Source organism: Falco cherrug, chromosome 1 (assembly GCF_023634085.1).
Source record: "Falco cherrug isolate bFalChe1 chromosome 1, bFalChe1.pri, whole genome shotgun sequence".
NCBI classification, from domain to species: Eukaryota; Metazoa; Chordata; class Aves; order Falconiformes; family Falconidae; genus Falco; species Falco cherrug.
In genome coordinates, this window is record NC_073697.1 from 60602909 (window position 1) to 60619956 (window position 17048).

At 33.7% G+C, this 17048-nt stretch overlaps 1 protein-coding gene across 2 annotated transcripts in view; it reads right to left on the bottom strand.

The window, feature by feature from the left end:
* SGCZ (sarcoglycan zeta) overlaps nt 1–17048 on the bottom strand; it is a 222859-nt gene that overhangs the window by 14255 nt on the left and 191556 nt on the right. For both annotated transcript variants that reach the window (XM_027797355.2, XM_005433614.3), the window contains one exon: nt 12234–12306. In XM_027797355.2, the coding sequence (XP_027653156.1) occupies nt 12234–12306 (73 nt within the window). The remainder of the gene's footprint in view (nt 1–12233; nt 12307–17048) is intronic.

The window sequence follows — 17048 nt, forward strand, 5'->3', positions numbered from 1 at the left end:
CGCATAGCCCCGTTAAGACGGAGATAAATCTTTTAATCTCTTTATGACACAATAATATTATGGCAGAACACAGTTCCACTTTACATGAACAAAGGTTTTTTGTAAGATGAAAGATATTAATGGTAGAAATGTCTAGAATGAGTAGCTTGAAGAAAACAGTGTATTTCTTTCTTCAACAAATTGTATTTTGAGTGTTAGGTCACATCCATCCAAAAATATAATGAGGTACTAAAGGTATAAAGGAAAAAATATTTTATCAAGAAATTTGCTACAGAAAAGCCAAATGAAAAAGCTGTCAAGCAATGGAACAAGAGAATTTCAGTGTATTTGAACTATTGATTTTTTTAAGTGTTCAGAATACTTATGAATTATCATTTTGAAACCAAAATGCCACATTTGCATGCAAAGTTATTGAGATGGTGTCTGTGAAATATTTGTTTGTTACATGTCGCTGACATTTAATAGAGAACAGGGAGTGGCGGAAGGAAAGCAATTATTTGGCAACACAAAATGAAACTATTAAAAGCATGTGTCCAGATAGAGAAAAACACTATTTGTAGCTACCTGTATAAAAAAAAGCATACATGGGATACTTATAGATAAAAGCAGCAGAAAAGTCTATATTTCTGTTACTATTCTGTTCTGCCATTTTCTTTTTTTCTTTTTTTTTTTTTTTTTTTTTTGACACCCTGTAGGGAGAAGTTAATAGAAGGTTCTGCAGCTCTTTGCACACGGGAAGAATCCAAATATCATTAATTATTTAATCATGTACATGTGTTTTTCAAGCGATGATTTGTGAACTTCTGATGGGTATAAGACAGCAGAAAAAGAGCTTCCAAAACCTTTTAGAAACCATGTAAAAGGTAAAGCTTAGAAATTAGACTTTTGAAAATACTCTGTCACCTTAATGAGTTTTTACCCTGAATTTAAAAGGAAACGGAATTGTATAAATGTTAAACAACTGGATACAACCATCAGCAGCATATTTTTTTTCAGCAGCAGATTTTTGTGATTTATATCTTACTTTCTAGGAAAATGAACACAGTGTTTTCAGCTGTCATTTCATAATAATGAAGATTAAATTTCTCTTAACTACATTTATTACATTGAATTGATGGGTATTAGCAGTGTCACAGATATTTCTGGTTTCATAATATCAAACCCACCCCCAGACTTGATTGAAATTTTTCAAGAAATTGACAATAAAAATGGATTTAGATGTATCTTTCAAGAAACTATGATTTTGTTTGAAGAATAAACTTTATTTTTCCAAAACACATGACAGAGTAGTTTTGCCTGGTTTCATCATGGTTTCTTATGAACTATATTAACATAAATGACTTCCAGTTTGGGTGGAATGAAGATATTTAGGCAATTAAATTCTGAACTTGAGAAGAAGTTAGTATCAGCCTTCTACACACTGTGGAGAACAAATTTCCTTTTCAGACAATAGATTTTTTTTGAGCAGCTTTCCGAAATCAAATAATGTGGTAGAAATGTCAGTGAATGGTTGAAGATAGCGGCGTAGTTTTTAAAACACCACCCATCTATTAGGAAAATGTAATGCCTAAATCTGTTTTACAGTTACAAACTTACTTTTCTTATTGTTCTTTGGATGATCTACATCTGAAAAGTGACTTAACTGTACAGTCTGCAGCATGCTACTGGAAATGCAAGAGTCTACACACATAGAGAGATTATTTCCTTAATGCTTGGTGATAAATGAGGTTTGATATGCAGCTGTTTATAATATTTTTCTTTCTGTCACATTTCTGAAAGCTTTAATCTTTACTATAAAGTTATTGTAACCCTCCTCATTGTAATACCCATCCCTCCAAGGAAAACTGCATTATTACAATAGCATATCAAGAATTTGCTTTCCTTTCAGATTTACTGATGGTCTGTCACAGTGGCATTTACATCTATGACGGAACCCTATTCATAGAATTTCTTTTTTCTTTTTTTTTTTTCCATACAACAAACAGCTATGATGGAGAAGGTACCTACTGCTGTTATTTGGCAGAAAATACAACACTGCAGGGAAGAGGCTTTCAAAAAGGGGTTTTTAAATAATACAATCTGTCAATACACTATATGTGATACAGACAGATGAGCTATCCAGAGCAGAGAAGGGCTTTTTTCTTTTTTTTTTAATCAATGCTTAATTTGTGAAAAAAAAAACCAAACAAATTTCAGAGGATCAAAGCTATATGAATTTGAGTTGAATTTATTAAAGAATTATTGCTAAAAAAAGGAATCTTCAAATATCTTGAATATGTTCCTTTGAAGGTATTAAAATATTTCTCATCAGAAATGCAAAAACATTTATTTTTCATTTCGTATTTTCTGTTTACAAGCTGACCTAGATTGTATTTAAGGTAAATAATTTAATAAATGAACCAAAAGGTTTCATTTTGGGTTTTAAGAAATTTCATGTACCTTTTGCACATCCCTTGTATTCACATGGGATATAATTTATCTATGTTAATTTTGCTCTGCTGGTTAGCAGAAGGTATTTCTTATAATAGAAGGAAATAGAAGATTCCCCTGTGCAGATGTGAATAACATATTTGCTTCATGTGTATTTAAGAAGTGGTTCCAACCCATGCTACTTAGTAAAACTATTGATATGAACCTCTACCAATTTGGAATTTGTATCCAAAACAGGGGATTGAAAAATATGCTCTCAACTAGAGGTCGCACATCTAAAGCAGGTACTCATTTACCCTTTACTGGCATCTTTACACCTGGGGGTCAAGAAATCATTCAATACTCCCCAGTATTTAACTTTTATATATGATGGTTTTGCCAACATCAGCTGTGGCTTCTTTCAGTTAGCATAGGAATACAGTTACTTAAAAAAAACCAAAACAAACATTTTGCAAATATAAAACCAATGAAACATTGCCTTGGTAAGCTCTTTCTAGATTTCTATAGATTAAAATAATGGTGTAATTGATCTTGCTGCCTATGGGTAAAGAGTTGTGTCAGACTGGGTCTGCCGAGAGGTAAGATACACAAAGAGGAGAAGGGAAGGCAAAAGGATGTGCCAAGCTTCTCTCTATCCCTCTTCCTACTTCTTCCTTGTAAACAAGCACTTCCAACACTGAAACCCCACAGAACACAGGGCCGTCCTCCATTTTGTTCCAAATTAGAATGAAGGATATTTAAGAAAAAAAAAATATTGAAAATGTCTTTTTCCAGAAACCTCAAACGATTTTAAATATATTTTTTTTTCATTTCTGTTATTATGAAAAGAGGAGCTGGCTGCCCTGATACTCAAGGAAACTGGTTTCAAGAGTCCTCCAGTGAGACCAAGAGTCCTTAAAAGAGGCCACTGAACACAGATGTTGCTAGAAAAACTTAGGGTTTCCATTCAGTCCCTTTCCTGGAAGTCAGGCTGCAAACTCCAGTATTATCCACAAAGAATAGCCAGGGACTTTGATGATCATGGTGACAAAAAAACTGGAAGCCATTTTTAAGATATTGTAACTATTCAGAGGATTCTTGATTAACTGCATTTGACATCACAGTGGGAATGCTATGAAAAGAAAATTACTATTCACTCATTTCATTCTCATTACTTATACTATTTACAAGATTATAAATGCACCTTTTAACATATATGTGACTAAAAAACTCTTTTTGATACACCTCCACATATTTGCAAGACACATACAAATCGTTGTCAGAATAGTTATTTTACCTGAAGCTTGTTGCATTCTGATGTTTTTAACTAAATGCTTATACTTTCAGGGTGATTTTTTTTTTTTAATTGAATTACAACAGTCAGTGTGCAGGCCTCATGAATCCTTAGTATTGTTCACTAATCATCAGCTATCCTTTACAAGGAAGCAAAATTCTCAGATGCTCATATGAAGCTTTCTTTGATTTATGTGGGAACCTAACCTTCAAGGGCACAATATTTTGTGACTACACAGCACGAGTCTTAAATAGGACAAAGTTAACTAAATGTTTTATGGAATAGGTAATGGCCTAAACCACTAAATATTAACATGACTTTTTTTTTCCCCCCAATATCCAAATTTTTAACTCATGGACAATAAACTTAAATAAAGAGGAAGCTTTCTTGACTGAAAGCAGAACAGTAGAATGGCATTCAGCATAACATTTCACGTTATGTCCATGCTCTGCATGTCACTGACTTTGGCATGTGTCAGCATGCCCTTATTATAATTCCTGAAATTCTCATTAACCCAGAAATCACCTCACTGGGCTCAGATCTGAGTTCTAATTGCCCTGTTCATGTCACTGGTTTCAGTTCAGTGGGTCTGCATTGTCATAGCAACACTTGAAACAACTGAATATTTTAATATTATTTGACATAGATGATAAATCAGAAAAACAATTTCCCCACATAAGGGAAATAAAGGATCTCTTCTGAGAATGTAAAAGACACAAGTTACTGAGTAGGAAAAGTAAGGAATAAAATGTCATTGAAGAGTTTTCAGCAATGTTATTAAAGGACTAGAAAAAGTGAAGGAGCATCAAGGAATGATAAGGAGTGCTGGACAGAGCAAATGTTTAAAGCAAGAGCTTGACAAAATGAGCAGGTGATGTGAGGAAGGTTAAAGAGAACTTAATGCATGGTTGTTTCTTAGAGTGGGTGGGGACATAGCCAGAATAGCTAAAGACAAGAAAATTATCAAAATCCAAAATAATATTAAGAACATAATAAACCAAAAACCTAACTGGAATCTCAGGCAGTAATAAATCATGCCTTCTAGAATGAAAAGTCCACTAAAACTGATATCTTCGAAAACCAACAAAATCAGTAGAACTGTAGAGTATAGAATCTGAGTTTTCATGTCTTAAAGAAATACCACAACATGCTTGGGAGTTCATACTGTTAGACAAAGATCTGGATATGGCACAATCCAAAGTAGTCCCTTAAGAAAAGGTATGGAAAAAAAAAAAAATCTTCATAGCCCTGAAATCTTAGAGCTACCCCTATTCCACTCAAAACATTCACCTTCCTATAATCTTCCTTACTTTTGTTCTGATCTGAAACCCCTTCTACACATGCCCTGCTACTCCGCTGAACTCCTTACATGAAGTTCATTTTATTTCCAGAAATAGCTCCCTTACCTCAGTTGTCTTTCAGAATATATTTTCTTGAAATAGAAATCTATCTTGGCAGAAAAGGATTGAAGCAACATGCCCACAGAGAACACTCAAGTGGCTGTCGAGTAAGATCTGAACATAAAGTGCCTGGGGGAGACTGAAGAGCAAAACTGGGCTCTTTGAACAACTGGAAACACATGAGAACTGGTTGACATAAAATCTTCTTACTTTAGAAAACCATTAGCTTCCTGATTGGGAAGTGACAGTCTGGAACACCTGTAATCCTCTAACGATATTTTCAATACTGTTTTCTTAAAGGGCCTTTAGATAATATAAACAGATACATTTTAGCTGAGAAAAACTGTGACATAATTTTGATCCACATCTAGAGAAAACTGCATCTCATTGAAAATTATTCTGCTGAAATCCTTTTAACAGCTCTTCTTCAACCTCTACAGAATAAGCATAGCACAAAGATTAGAATAGACTCTCCTGTGGCTCATACTTGGACTGTATTTAAACAGCCCAAGAAGAAAACAGCCCGTTTAAAAGAAAAAAAAAAAATCAGAAAAGGTTTGGTCAGTTCCCTTTGAGTCACTTTTTATGAAGAAGCCAAATAGCTTTTTTCTCTCGTCTCAGCTGTGAATTCTATCTTGAAATACAACTGAGAATAGGATGAAAATTGCAGGATAAGACATGCAAAATCATTCATTCTTCTCTATTGCTTAGGTTACATCTGCAGTTCTCTGTATAATTACAGATATAAGCAATAGGAGCTGTTTGGAAAACTGTGGAACTAATAGTTTTACAAACTCATGTACTCTCTGTAACTATTCACCACACAACCTCCCATCCTCTGAACCTTCTTTTTCTTATAGCCATCCTGCATGAGCTTCAGATCCTTTGCTTGGCTCAACATGGTTCTAGGGCAAGAACCCAAACCATAACCTCTGCACCCACAACCACAATACTGCTAGAAACTCCAGTGACCTGCCCGTGAAGCAAGATATGTCAAAGTTGAGGGTAGTCTGAAATCGTGTGTATACAAATGAGTAAACTGATATCAGTAAGGACTAATAATACTGGCTGATTTTCTGTTAGCATCTCCAGTTGGGCACTAGTTAGCAGAAAACATAGAAAATTAAGGATCTTTTGCCTTCTACTGAACATGGATGAAACTGCCTAGCTGCATAACAAATTATCAGGGATAATAAGGGAGAGAACAGATAGACAAACAGCAAAATTAGAAGCCTTGTTTTCTCAGGAAAGTGGCTGAAAGGTGGCATAGAAAATGGAGATACTCCTAGGAAGGGGAAAAAAAACAACTAGAGTGAAAACATCTCTGGGGAGACATGTAGCATAAGGAAATTAAATGTTGCTCAAATGAAAATAACACAAAACTTTTTAGTAGTAGTTTGCTACTTGTGCAGTAGTAAGGCTATTCACTTAAAATCATAAGAAAGACAGGAAGTGAAAATATTATGGATGCTACAGGAGGATAACTTGGCCTTAATGGTGTATAGTACAAGGTTTATAGGCTATAGGTAGTATATCAAATTACATTTAATTAGAAAAACTACAGCAAAAAGGAGCATGCAAGTGTGGTGCAACAAGACTTTATTTGGTTTAGAGTCCAAAGCACTTCAGAAATGAGTTCTGGTGTCACGAACATCAGCCCCCAGGCACTGAGGACTGTTGTTCAATTTCCATTTAGAAAAACAGTCAAGCGCTACTACCTGGAATATCTATGAAAATGAAATACTTGAACAAAGCATGTGCTTTCATATCTACTCCTAGGCTGGACCTACCTGGAACTAGAACTTCTTGAATAAGCAGCAGCAGCTTGGGTCTAGAAGTAGCTTAGTAGCCCTGAGGCAACCTCAGATGCAACAAGCCTTGCTGGAGCTGAAAGCAGGCAGCAGCGTGCTGCTGAAACCCCGAGGGTCTCCACCTGGGACCCTTGAGCACCTCAGCTGGTCACAGCTGCTATTAGACCTGAGCGGGCTTTATGTAAAGAATGATCCTCAGCTGCCTTTACACTAATCTGCAAAGTTGCCTGATCTTTCATTAACTCAGCTCTATGCAAATGCTTGCTATTGCTCCAAGCTTTATACAGGCTTTGAGATAGGATTCATAGAGTATTATATTTACACTTATAACCCTGTTAGCCTGAGACAGCTATGCTTGGAGCCCAGCTGTGTGTTCCTGAAACCATGGCACAGCATAATTATAAAGCAAATATAATCCAGTCACTGATAATAAAGAATTTTAGTTGTCACTGTTCTTCCTTTGGAAAGGCTATGCCAGAACCTCTTGCATCTGAGAGGCAGAATGCTAATTTATATTTAATATGTCATCCAATATTCACCATCATACTGTTGAGGTTCATAATATTCTAATTTCAGTGCTCAAAATCTTCTGATTGCCAGTGCTTCCAAACCTTCCAAACCTGTGTACTTCCTTCTAGCACAGAGCTATTAAAACTGTAAATAAGATCAGTCCTGAAGAAACTCTCCTTTCAATCTCCCTCCAGGCTAAAGGAGGGATTTAACAATATATGTTTATTATATACCACTTAATAATTCTTTAAATACAGTCTTCTCTGTCTTGCCTTTTTTATTTCTCGTTAGATATAGCACTATATTAAATACTTAAACTCCAACGGGAGATCTACCTATTTACTCTTTTCCAGCATATCTGGTATCTTATCAAGGGAAAAAATATTTCTTTGAATTGTCATAATCTACCCACTTTCTATTTCATCCTCATTTTTACCTGTCTTCAAGCCATTAATAATTATATTTTTTAATGAAAATTTAAAAATAATATTATAAAGAATTGTGTATTGCTGAGTTCAGACTAAAGGGACTAACAGACTAGATGAAATGGATGGAAAAAATGGGTTAAAAGAGTCACTAGAAGTGGTGCCTTTACCAAACCATCAGTCCCACAGAGTCTGTCTTCCAGTTTGAAAGCTTTATTATAAATTTTGGTTATTTTACCTTATTTTCACATGCAATTCAGTCACAGATCAGGGATAGAGATTATCCAGTACCCTAAATTAACCACAAGAAACCCAAGCAATTTTGCTATCTATTTTGATAGCAACACTTTCTTCCTTCATATCTGTTTGTACTAGAGCCTTTTCCCTTCTCCGAAGTCAAACACAATCATTGTCACTGAACCTTAAAGCAAATTATTCTTTCAGTTTAAGAGCCATACCTAGTTACCTTTTGTTCCTGCTGTGTCCTATCTGCATAGTAATTTGATCTTGCAGTTATCCCCAGAGAACAACAACAAATTAATTTACCTCCTTATTAAAGAGGTTATTGAGGGCAAAGCTATCTGCATTTAACTACTGTCTGCCTCTTTTGTGCATGGATGTTACTTATTAGTGCACCATGTTTTAATGCACTATTAGCCTAAAAACAATATTTGGGGACCTATTATATTGCCAGTTTAGTTTTCCTAACTGTATTCCTGTGAGAAAAAGTAGCAAGAGAAATATGAAGATTAAATTATTAAGATATAATTCATTTCCCTGATTCTCAGGCATGATTCTTTTATGCTACTTATCCCAGCTAATGAAAGTCAGATTTAATTAGGTTTTGGGATTTGACACAAAAGGGCTTACCAGCTTTCACAAAGGATCATAGAAAAACATCTTCTGAAAGCAAAACCTCCCTAGCTATTATTTGAAAATGTAAGACAGGAGAAAGATGTGACTGAAGTGGCTGGGCACATAGGAATGAATTATTTTAATCTCAACTGATTTTTATTTTTACACAGCACATTTTTAATAGCAAATATTACAGATATTTCTCTGTCTGAAGACCTCAAAATCTGGCTATAGAACAAAGTGGCTAAGGCAAAGTTTAGATATGTGAAATTAATATGAATCTGACTTTTTCTTTTTGGCTCCCTGTCCAAAGTAGATTGAGCTAAAATCCCAGGATTTTTGTGGCAAACATTATGAGCCTTGTGGGTATTAAAATCTTTATCCAAATTTTATAGTTCAGTTATATTCCCAGTAATCAAGGTGGTCAGAATTTAATTTTTAAAATTAAGTAGTGAATTGTTTTATATATCCAAGGTTATGAATAGTTTTCCAGCATCTATCTTTTTTTTTTGTTGTTGTTTTTTTGGTTTTTTTCTGGGGGGGGGGAAACCACCACAAACAAACAAACCAAAAAAACAAAGGTATTATTTAAATACACTCATAGCTTGATGCCTGAGCTTTACTACCTCACCAAAAAAATATATTCCTACATGAAAAATATGGGATCATTTATATTTTAATTAACAATCTAATAAAAAATCTTTTGTCTTTCAGCCCTGTATACAAGTATTGTCATTGTCTAATGTATTTACATTTATGCACTGCAACTTGCTGTCAAACTGCAATCACCTGTGTCCACTGAAAAATAATGAATTTTGATGTCAACTCAGCAAACTCTTTAGTGTTATGGTTAATTTCAAAAGTCCCAAGCATAAGGATACAATATTTGGAAAAATACATTGGTTTAGGATTGCCTAGATTAGTATGGTCTACTGGACACTTTGGCTAAGTTTCTACCGAAACATTAAAAAGTGCTAGGACCCAGGCCAGACCACTGGAACTTAATCATCTAAGCAGCTAAACAGTTGCAGACATATTTAACAGTCAATTGAGAATCAGTTATTACTCTCCCAAACAATTTGCAGGCAATATTTGGAGGGTAGCATATACTAAAGACCATTCCTACTTGGGATTTAGGATGCAACTATTCTGTTTTAGGGGATAAAATAATTTTACAATATCAGTGTAGTTGTATCAGTTGGACCTGAGGCCAGAAAATCTGTTCTAGTATTGTTTTGTTTCTGTGACAGGCGTAGCTTCTGAGGCCACAGGGAAATATTATGTTAGGGTTGGTGACCATTCTGTTTAGGCATATTTGGCAAACATTTATATAAATGCTATATCACTCCTTTATGACAACATTCTTCAAATTAGAAAAAAAATATTAAAAAATAGCAGATAATTCAATTTCTCTTTCCGGAAAATTAATGCAGGGCTTAAACTTTTTTTAAAAAAAACAACTGTTCTGTTTTGGTTTTTTTTTTAATCATTTGAAATAAGATTGAAAAGCATATGGTAACTGGAATTTTCAAAGGATATACATGATCTAAGGTTCTAACTGTATTTTGCTGTCAGAAAGTATCACACAAACCCATAATTATTTATGGTTCTTTCAAGCTACAAGATTAAAAGGGCCTGCAGGTTCTCTTCTAGAAACATTCATGCCAAAAGCCAAGAAATCTCTGTCCTAATAGTAATTGTCACTATTTTAGGAAGACTAAAATGACCTGAGAATTTGAAAAAAGGAATATCACTGAATCCCAACTAATATATAGTAGCACATGTGTACAAAAACTTTCAGAACACAATACAGACTGAATATATTAAGAATAAAATCACTTACACATAAGATAATGTTGCTTGACCAAACAGTAAGGGTTTCCATTTCATAATTTCTTTTTAATAAGAAGTTTGGATTAAGTTCATTGTTAATGAGTAGGCAGAAAGTTGAATGGAAAATTCTCACTAATTTAAGTTCATCTTGGAAAAATGAGCTGAAGGAATGGTAGAGTTGGAAAACATTAAACAACAACGGGCATCATGGCAATGAATAAAGCCAAAAGACAGATGTGGTGAATGCTCAATATGTAAATTTCGCAAGCAACATGAGGTGTTTTTAACCTTGGTGAAATTAATCCTGAAGATACAGGGTTATCGAGTTTACCATATATTTGCACTCTGTTATTATTATTTAATTATTAGAAAGAAGTTGACAAAACAGCATCTCCACAGTCTTTGAGTGAGACAAGTTCCACCATCTTACTCAAATTTTTGGGTCCCTGAAAAAAGAAAAGCTTGTTATGTCTCAGCTTTGATTTCTGCTGAACTCCCTTTGATTAGAGACCATCATGCCTTGGTGGTCACCATTAATAAACACTTTTACAACAACTCTCAACAAGGGACTGACAGGAGTCTTGGCAGGTGATAGGGATTTTTAAGATAAAAATTTACTTAAAAGAATCCTCTGGAGGGCTCCAAGCCATTACATTGCCTTAAAATGTTTAGTATAAATAATCAGATACAATCATTTACTTCTTACACTCCACATATAATGGTCAAACATGTCCACATTGGCAGCTTCCTGCTCATGATTTCTGCAGCATCATTAGTGATTAATGACCCTAAATGCCTTTAAAAATATAGGGAAGGACTTTTAACAATGCTTTTCTGTAGCAATTAATTGCAAACACTGCTGGGCAGGTAAAGAGAGAGAGAGATATAATGTTCAGGAATCATAGCAGAATCAGGTCAAAGTCTATACTGTTTCTCACCAGTTCTGTTGAGAGAAACACAAGGAGGGACCTTTGATTTTCTGGAAGTGTCATGTATTCTCATTAGTCATCCATAAAAATTACGAATTAGTATTTAGTGCTGCACATATATGTACTTCAAGAAAAAGCTTTCCCTATAAATCTTTCTAATTGTTTTCTTTCTCAGTCTATAGATGCTCTAGTAAGTTTTAGACTTGATCGTTTACTCTTTACTTATTTCTCAACTTTTGTGACTATGTATAGAAAACATCAAGTTTTCAGATTTTTTTACATTTACAAATCTAGCCTCACTTGGTAATGGATTTTTGAAGTGTGTGTGTGCAATATTCAAAAGACTCAACAACCCAGAAACATAAGTAAAAGAAAAAAATCTGGGACTCTTTACATTAACTTGATTTATATATTCTGTAACAGCTCATAAAAAATCTAAACCTGGGTCTGATGCTATTGAACAGTACTGCACTCATTTGACCTTAAACGTGCCTCATTATTTCAATCTCAGAAGCATATAAGTCTCAAGAATTCTGCTACAGGAGACAAGTAATATATAAAAAGTAATGTATTTTACATTTTGTGTGATATAAGTTTGTGGGGGTTTTTTTGACTACTTAGAACACACTGGAGTCTACCAGTGTTTTGGATATGTATGAGTCATTAAATAGGCAGTATATATTACTATGCAGTTATTTTCTTTGAATCAAGACTTAATTATTCTTTAGAATACTTGATTTTAAAACAACTTTTTGAACAACACCTACTTGAGGTCTTGGGAAGGTTCTGCTCTGATATGGGGTGTCTCCACAGAGTGCCCAAACACTGCCCCTTCCGTGCCTAAAATACATAAATAAAATACAGTACAATTACTTTGGAAAATAAAAACACATTAAAATGTATGACCACAAATTGACATTTTGAGGAAAAATATCTGATTTAATCCTGTATTAACTATTATCAGTATTGCTTCATTTTTAGGTTTGCATTTCTATATCAAAATCTGGACCAACATCATGTGAAATTTTAGACTTCTGTTTATCAGTAGGTGAATTTCTTAAACAAATCTGAAAACATTTATAGATCTAAACTTTTCAGGACTGACGTGCCTGAATGGTCATCTAAGCACTTTGGAGATGGATTATTTCACAGATCAGGAAAACAATATCATAGGTAGGTAGGTTTGACAAAACCAGATTGTAGAAGTGTCTAATATTTTTTGCATAATATTCATTTTAATTACTTAAATTGAGAAGCCAAGCTTTCAAAAGTTTTGAAATAACAGCCTACCACCAGAAGTTCCTATTCTGAATCTTAATATCTGGCAGTTTCAGAATTTCCCTCCATCAGACCTTACTCATTTAAAACTTCTGTTCTCAAAAAATTAAAAAGATTTATCTGGAATGACCTTTGGTTTTAGTGTTGGTAGTAGATGCTCGTGTATCTCCTACAGGGCACTCAAAATCAAAGCAAAGCAAACGGGCAACTATTCCCTAAAACGGAACTGATTCTCTATTGAATTTTAGTTTTTATAACTAAGTCCAAGTTGTATATGATAATTCCATATGTTGAATTACATGACCAAGATTTTTCATTTAAAAACTCCTTTTCAATGAAAAAATGAGGGTTCTGATAAATGTTCATGAATGTGTTGGAAAAAAAGACAAATATTTAGACAATACATTTTAAAAACGCAATTATTTTTTAAAGGGAATGAAAAATGAAAAATTAAAAGATTTGATCACAGCAAACTCAAGAAACTGACAGGCAGGGAACAGCATTATAAAATCAGTATTTCTCTTAACTCTCAGATAGAAGGACTGAATGCATAACAGTCATTTATACCATTCAATTTACATTCAATAGATAACAATAGACTGCCTATGTTCAAAAGTTTGTCTTTTTTTTTTTTTTTTTACCCTGAATCCTATCATCATGTCTATAGCTGTTTACTGATTTGTTCAATGCCTTTATTTTTGTATTCCACTCATATAAACTTCAGGGTTTCATTTGTTTGTTTGATTGTTTAACAATATCCATGTGCCTGTAAGTTTTTAATTTCCTTCTCTGAAGGTGGTGTACTGGGCACTGTGTAATGAAAATAGCCTAGAGGTGTGTGAAAGTCTTTCCAGCAGAGAACCATTAGTAAAGGTGAAAGAACTAAACAAAAACATGTGTAAAACAGGTAATGCATTTACCTTCTATCACTGGCAAAAAAGCTGTTTTATTTTATTTTATTATAATAAACTACATATTACTGTACTTATATATGTAATTTCAATACTTACATTTGATTACTAAATATTCTGGGATTAATTGTCATATTTCAACAACAGAAGTTTTCTTGTGTTCTGAGCCTTGACTTCTGAGTAAAACTAAAAATATGCCAACAATACCTCACAGTAGCTGTGTAAAGAAGTGCTCAGTAGAATAGAGGCACTACTCTAATTGTTACATTTTAAATACAGTGAAGTATTTTCAATTATATTTTATGTAAATATTCAACAAATATTTTCAGAAAATTTGGCTGTTAATGGAGAAACATATTTAGACATTTTTGCGGTTAACCAGTAATATTTATCAAACTGATCTTACCAGGATTTTAAAGCAGAATTAAGTTATTCGATGCTTAATTGATAGTAACATTTTACATTTTTAAAGAGAAAATGTCCTGAGCAAGAAGCCAAAAAAAATATCTACATAAGTGTTAAACTAAATTACTGTCAGAAAATTGTCATTGTTAGTAATTTTCTTAACTCTATTTTCATTAAAAAAAATCCAAAGAGCTATGCACCAGGAAAAATAAAAAAATCTTAATTGTAAAATACTGTACAGGTATGGAGTATCTAAAGAGGGACTTTCTCAGAGTAATGAAATGAAGTCATAGTTTTTTATCTCTAGAGATTTATAAGCTTTACAAATATCTTGGCAAAACATACTGAAAAGAATTTCATTACAACTGCTATGTTTAAGATCTCACAAGAAAACAACGAAATCCACTTTCTATAACAAAACTTCTTTAAGTGTTATGGAGAACCACAGGAGGGAAAAAACCAGTATATCATTTTACCTAAAAGTATTCACAGAGGTGCTATGCAGGAGCTGCTTTTTAAACCTGACATTGCCTTGCAATTCTGCTACCTTTAAGAGACAGGAAGAACATGTCTGTATAGCCAGGCTTATTGTCATCTATGGGAACTGAATATCAGAACTCAAAGTGTGTCCTTCAAGATCCCATTTATCTTTTTCATCAGCAAAATTAAATACTTTCAAGGCCAAGGGCTTTTTTTTTTATTTTTGAAGGTGGCAATGCACTACAAAGGTGTAAATAACAGCAGGATCCAGTATTGCCAGTCTTTACTTATGAGAAGATCACAGCTGTAATGTTTGAAAAAGCAGAATTAATGCAATAGGTATAAAACAACACGATAGTATGGGTCAGACACTAAATCAATCAGAAGTGTGAAAGATAATATTAGGCAAAGACTGATGTCAAAACATAAATGGCAGCTGGTTCTAAACCAAAATTAGGATTTCTTCCCTTTCAGCAGCATTTATTTAAAAGACAAGAAGGCATTGCTTCCATGGCAAAATAGAAATTTGGAAACAAAGACCAAGTTTGTCCAAACAGACTTAAAATCCAGACAGGTAGAACTAAGGATAAACTGATATAACTAAATAAAATACAATTAAAACTCAAAACAAACCAAACATGATCCTTTTGCTATTTGAAGATATAATTTCACATGTTTTTTTCTTCTCATGTGGCCTCAAAAGTAGAAGTATAACAGTTCTTGTGGTAAATGTTTTATCCTCAAAAAGTATGCTATCAGCAAATTCAAGAATATTTCTAATTCCTTGTATTTTATACTGGAAGAAAAGCAAGTACTTACAATTACCTTTTTTTTTAGTAAGAAAGGAGAAAAAGATCAGCCATACAGAATTTACTGATGTGTTTCCATGAGTTAAACTGCAGGATCAAGAAAAATGGAAAGGAATTGTACAGCAAATAAAAGACATAGATCAGCAGTACTTAAAAATGCAGAACAGAAAAAAAAATGTAGGAAGGTATTTTTTATCTTTTAATTTACTATATGTAAATCTGTAGTGCTTTGCTGGGAAGTTAGCGCATGTAGTTCAGTATTGCTTAGGAAATGGTGCTACAAACATACCTTTCTATGAATAATAAATGTATCAATATAAATCAGGATTCAAAGTGAATACCATGATTTGTTTTAATGAAAGAAATATACTTTAGGTATTTAATAATTTACAATATTAAAACACTTCTATTTTTTTAGCAGAAATAAGACAAGGACCTATTAATTGTATTCCCTGACTTACAGAATCATAACCAAAGCCTACCTTGAGATATGTGAAATTCTAGAGAGAGATGAATGAATACAAAAAAAGAATAAAAAGAAAAGACTTGAACCTTCAAGTCCTTTCAAGTTCAGCTCAAAAGTAAGTAGTTGGGGAACTGAATTCAGAGGAATATGAGTTAGAATGGATAACTGTGAAAAGAGAACCTTTCACAGGAAATAAAATAGCAAGGGCACAGAGTATGTACAAAGGATGTAAAATCAAAACTGTAAGTGTAACTGAATAAAATTACTCCCACCTCCAGCTTCCAGTAGAAGAGAATGAGTTAAGTAAAGACTTCACTAAGAAAGCAGCATCTGCGGAGGCAAACTACTGGTCAAAGAATGCCAGTTCCTACAGAGGCTGATGGAGAAAACTCACTAAATTGCACAAGTCTGGCAAAAAGGCCAAAAATCCAATTCTGTATTTACAGAGAAACCTCCTCATGCATAGCAGATTAACAAAACATATTTTTTTGACACAGAGCAAATAAAAGTGAGCCTCTCACTACAAGAAGAACTAGTCACATGTTCCTGCTGTAAGAGAATATTTAGAATTCAGAGAAACCAGTGTAAACTACTAATTTTTGCTCAATTCGCATGTTCCTTAAATTCAACCTTTGGGAAGTGACAAGTTTCATAAATACAATGGAAGTACAATGCTGGTATTTTGTGCCATATTTGCTTATGTATGTGTATGCTGAGGAAATCTTGTCATTTATTTAACCAGGAAATAATCCTTTCATGATTTATAAGTTAGCCCACACAACACCCCTGGTACCTTTCAGTGACTTAATAACTGACTAGCATGAACAGACCAGCACCTGATCATATTGACTAGTGGAGCTATTTTTTTTTTTATTATTATTATTATTATTTTTTGTGAAAAGAATGCCAGCTGAAGGGGTTGATAATTTAAGATTCAAAAGCTAATAAATTATTTTGCTGTGAATAATAAGCCATATATTAGCATTATCCCACTCCTTCACATCATTCTTGTAAGCAAATCACCTCAAATGTACTGCCAGTGGAGTTGTGTAGTATTTTGATGTGCACATACTATATGGCATTGCAATATCCCAGACAAGCTGAATCTTACTGCCTTGATCTTTGTCTAGGTTTTTCAGAAACGTCAAGTAGCAATATGATGAATTACTGAGATTATGCATGTATTAGAATGTAATGCCGGTTTCTCCTCCGAGTTTGAGTTTAAAGAAGTTT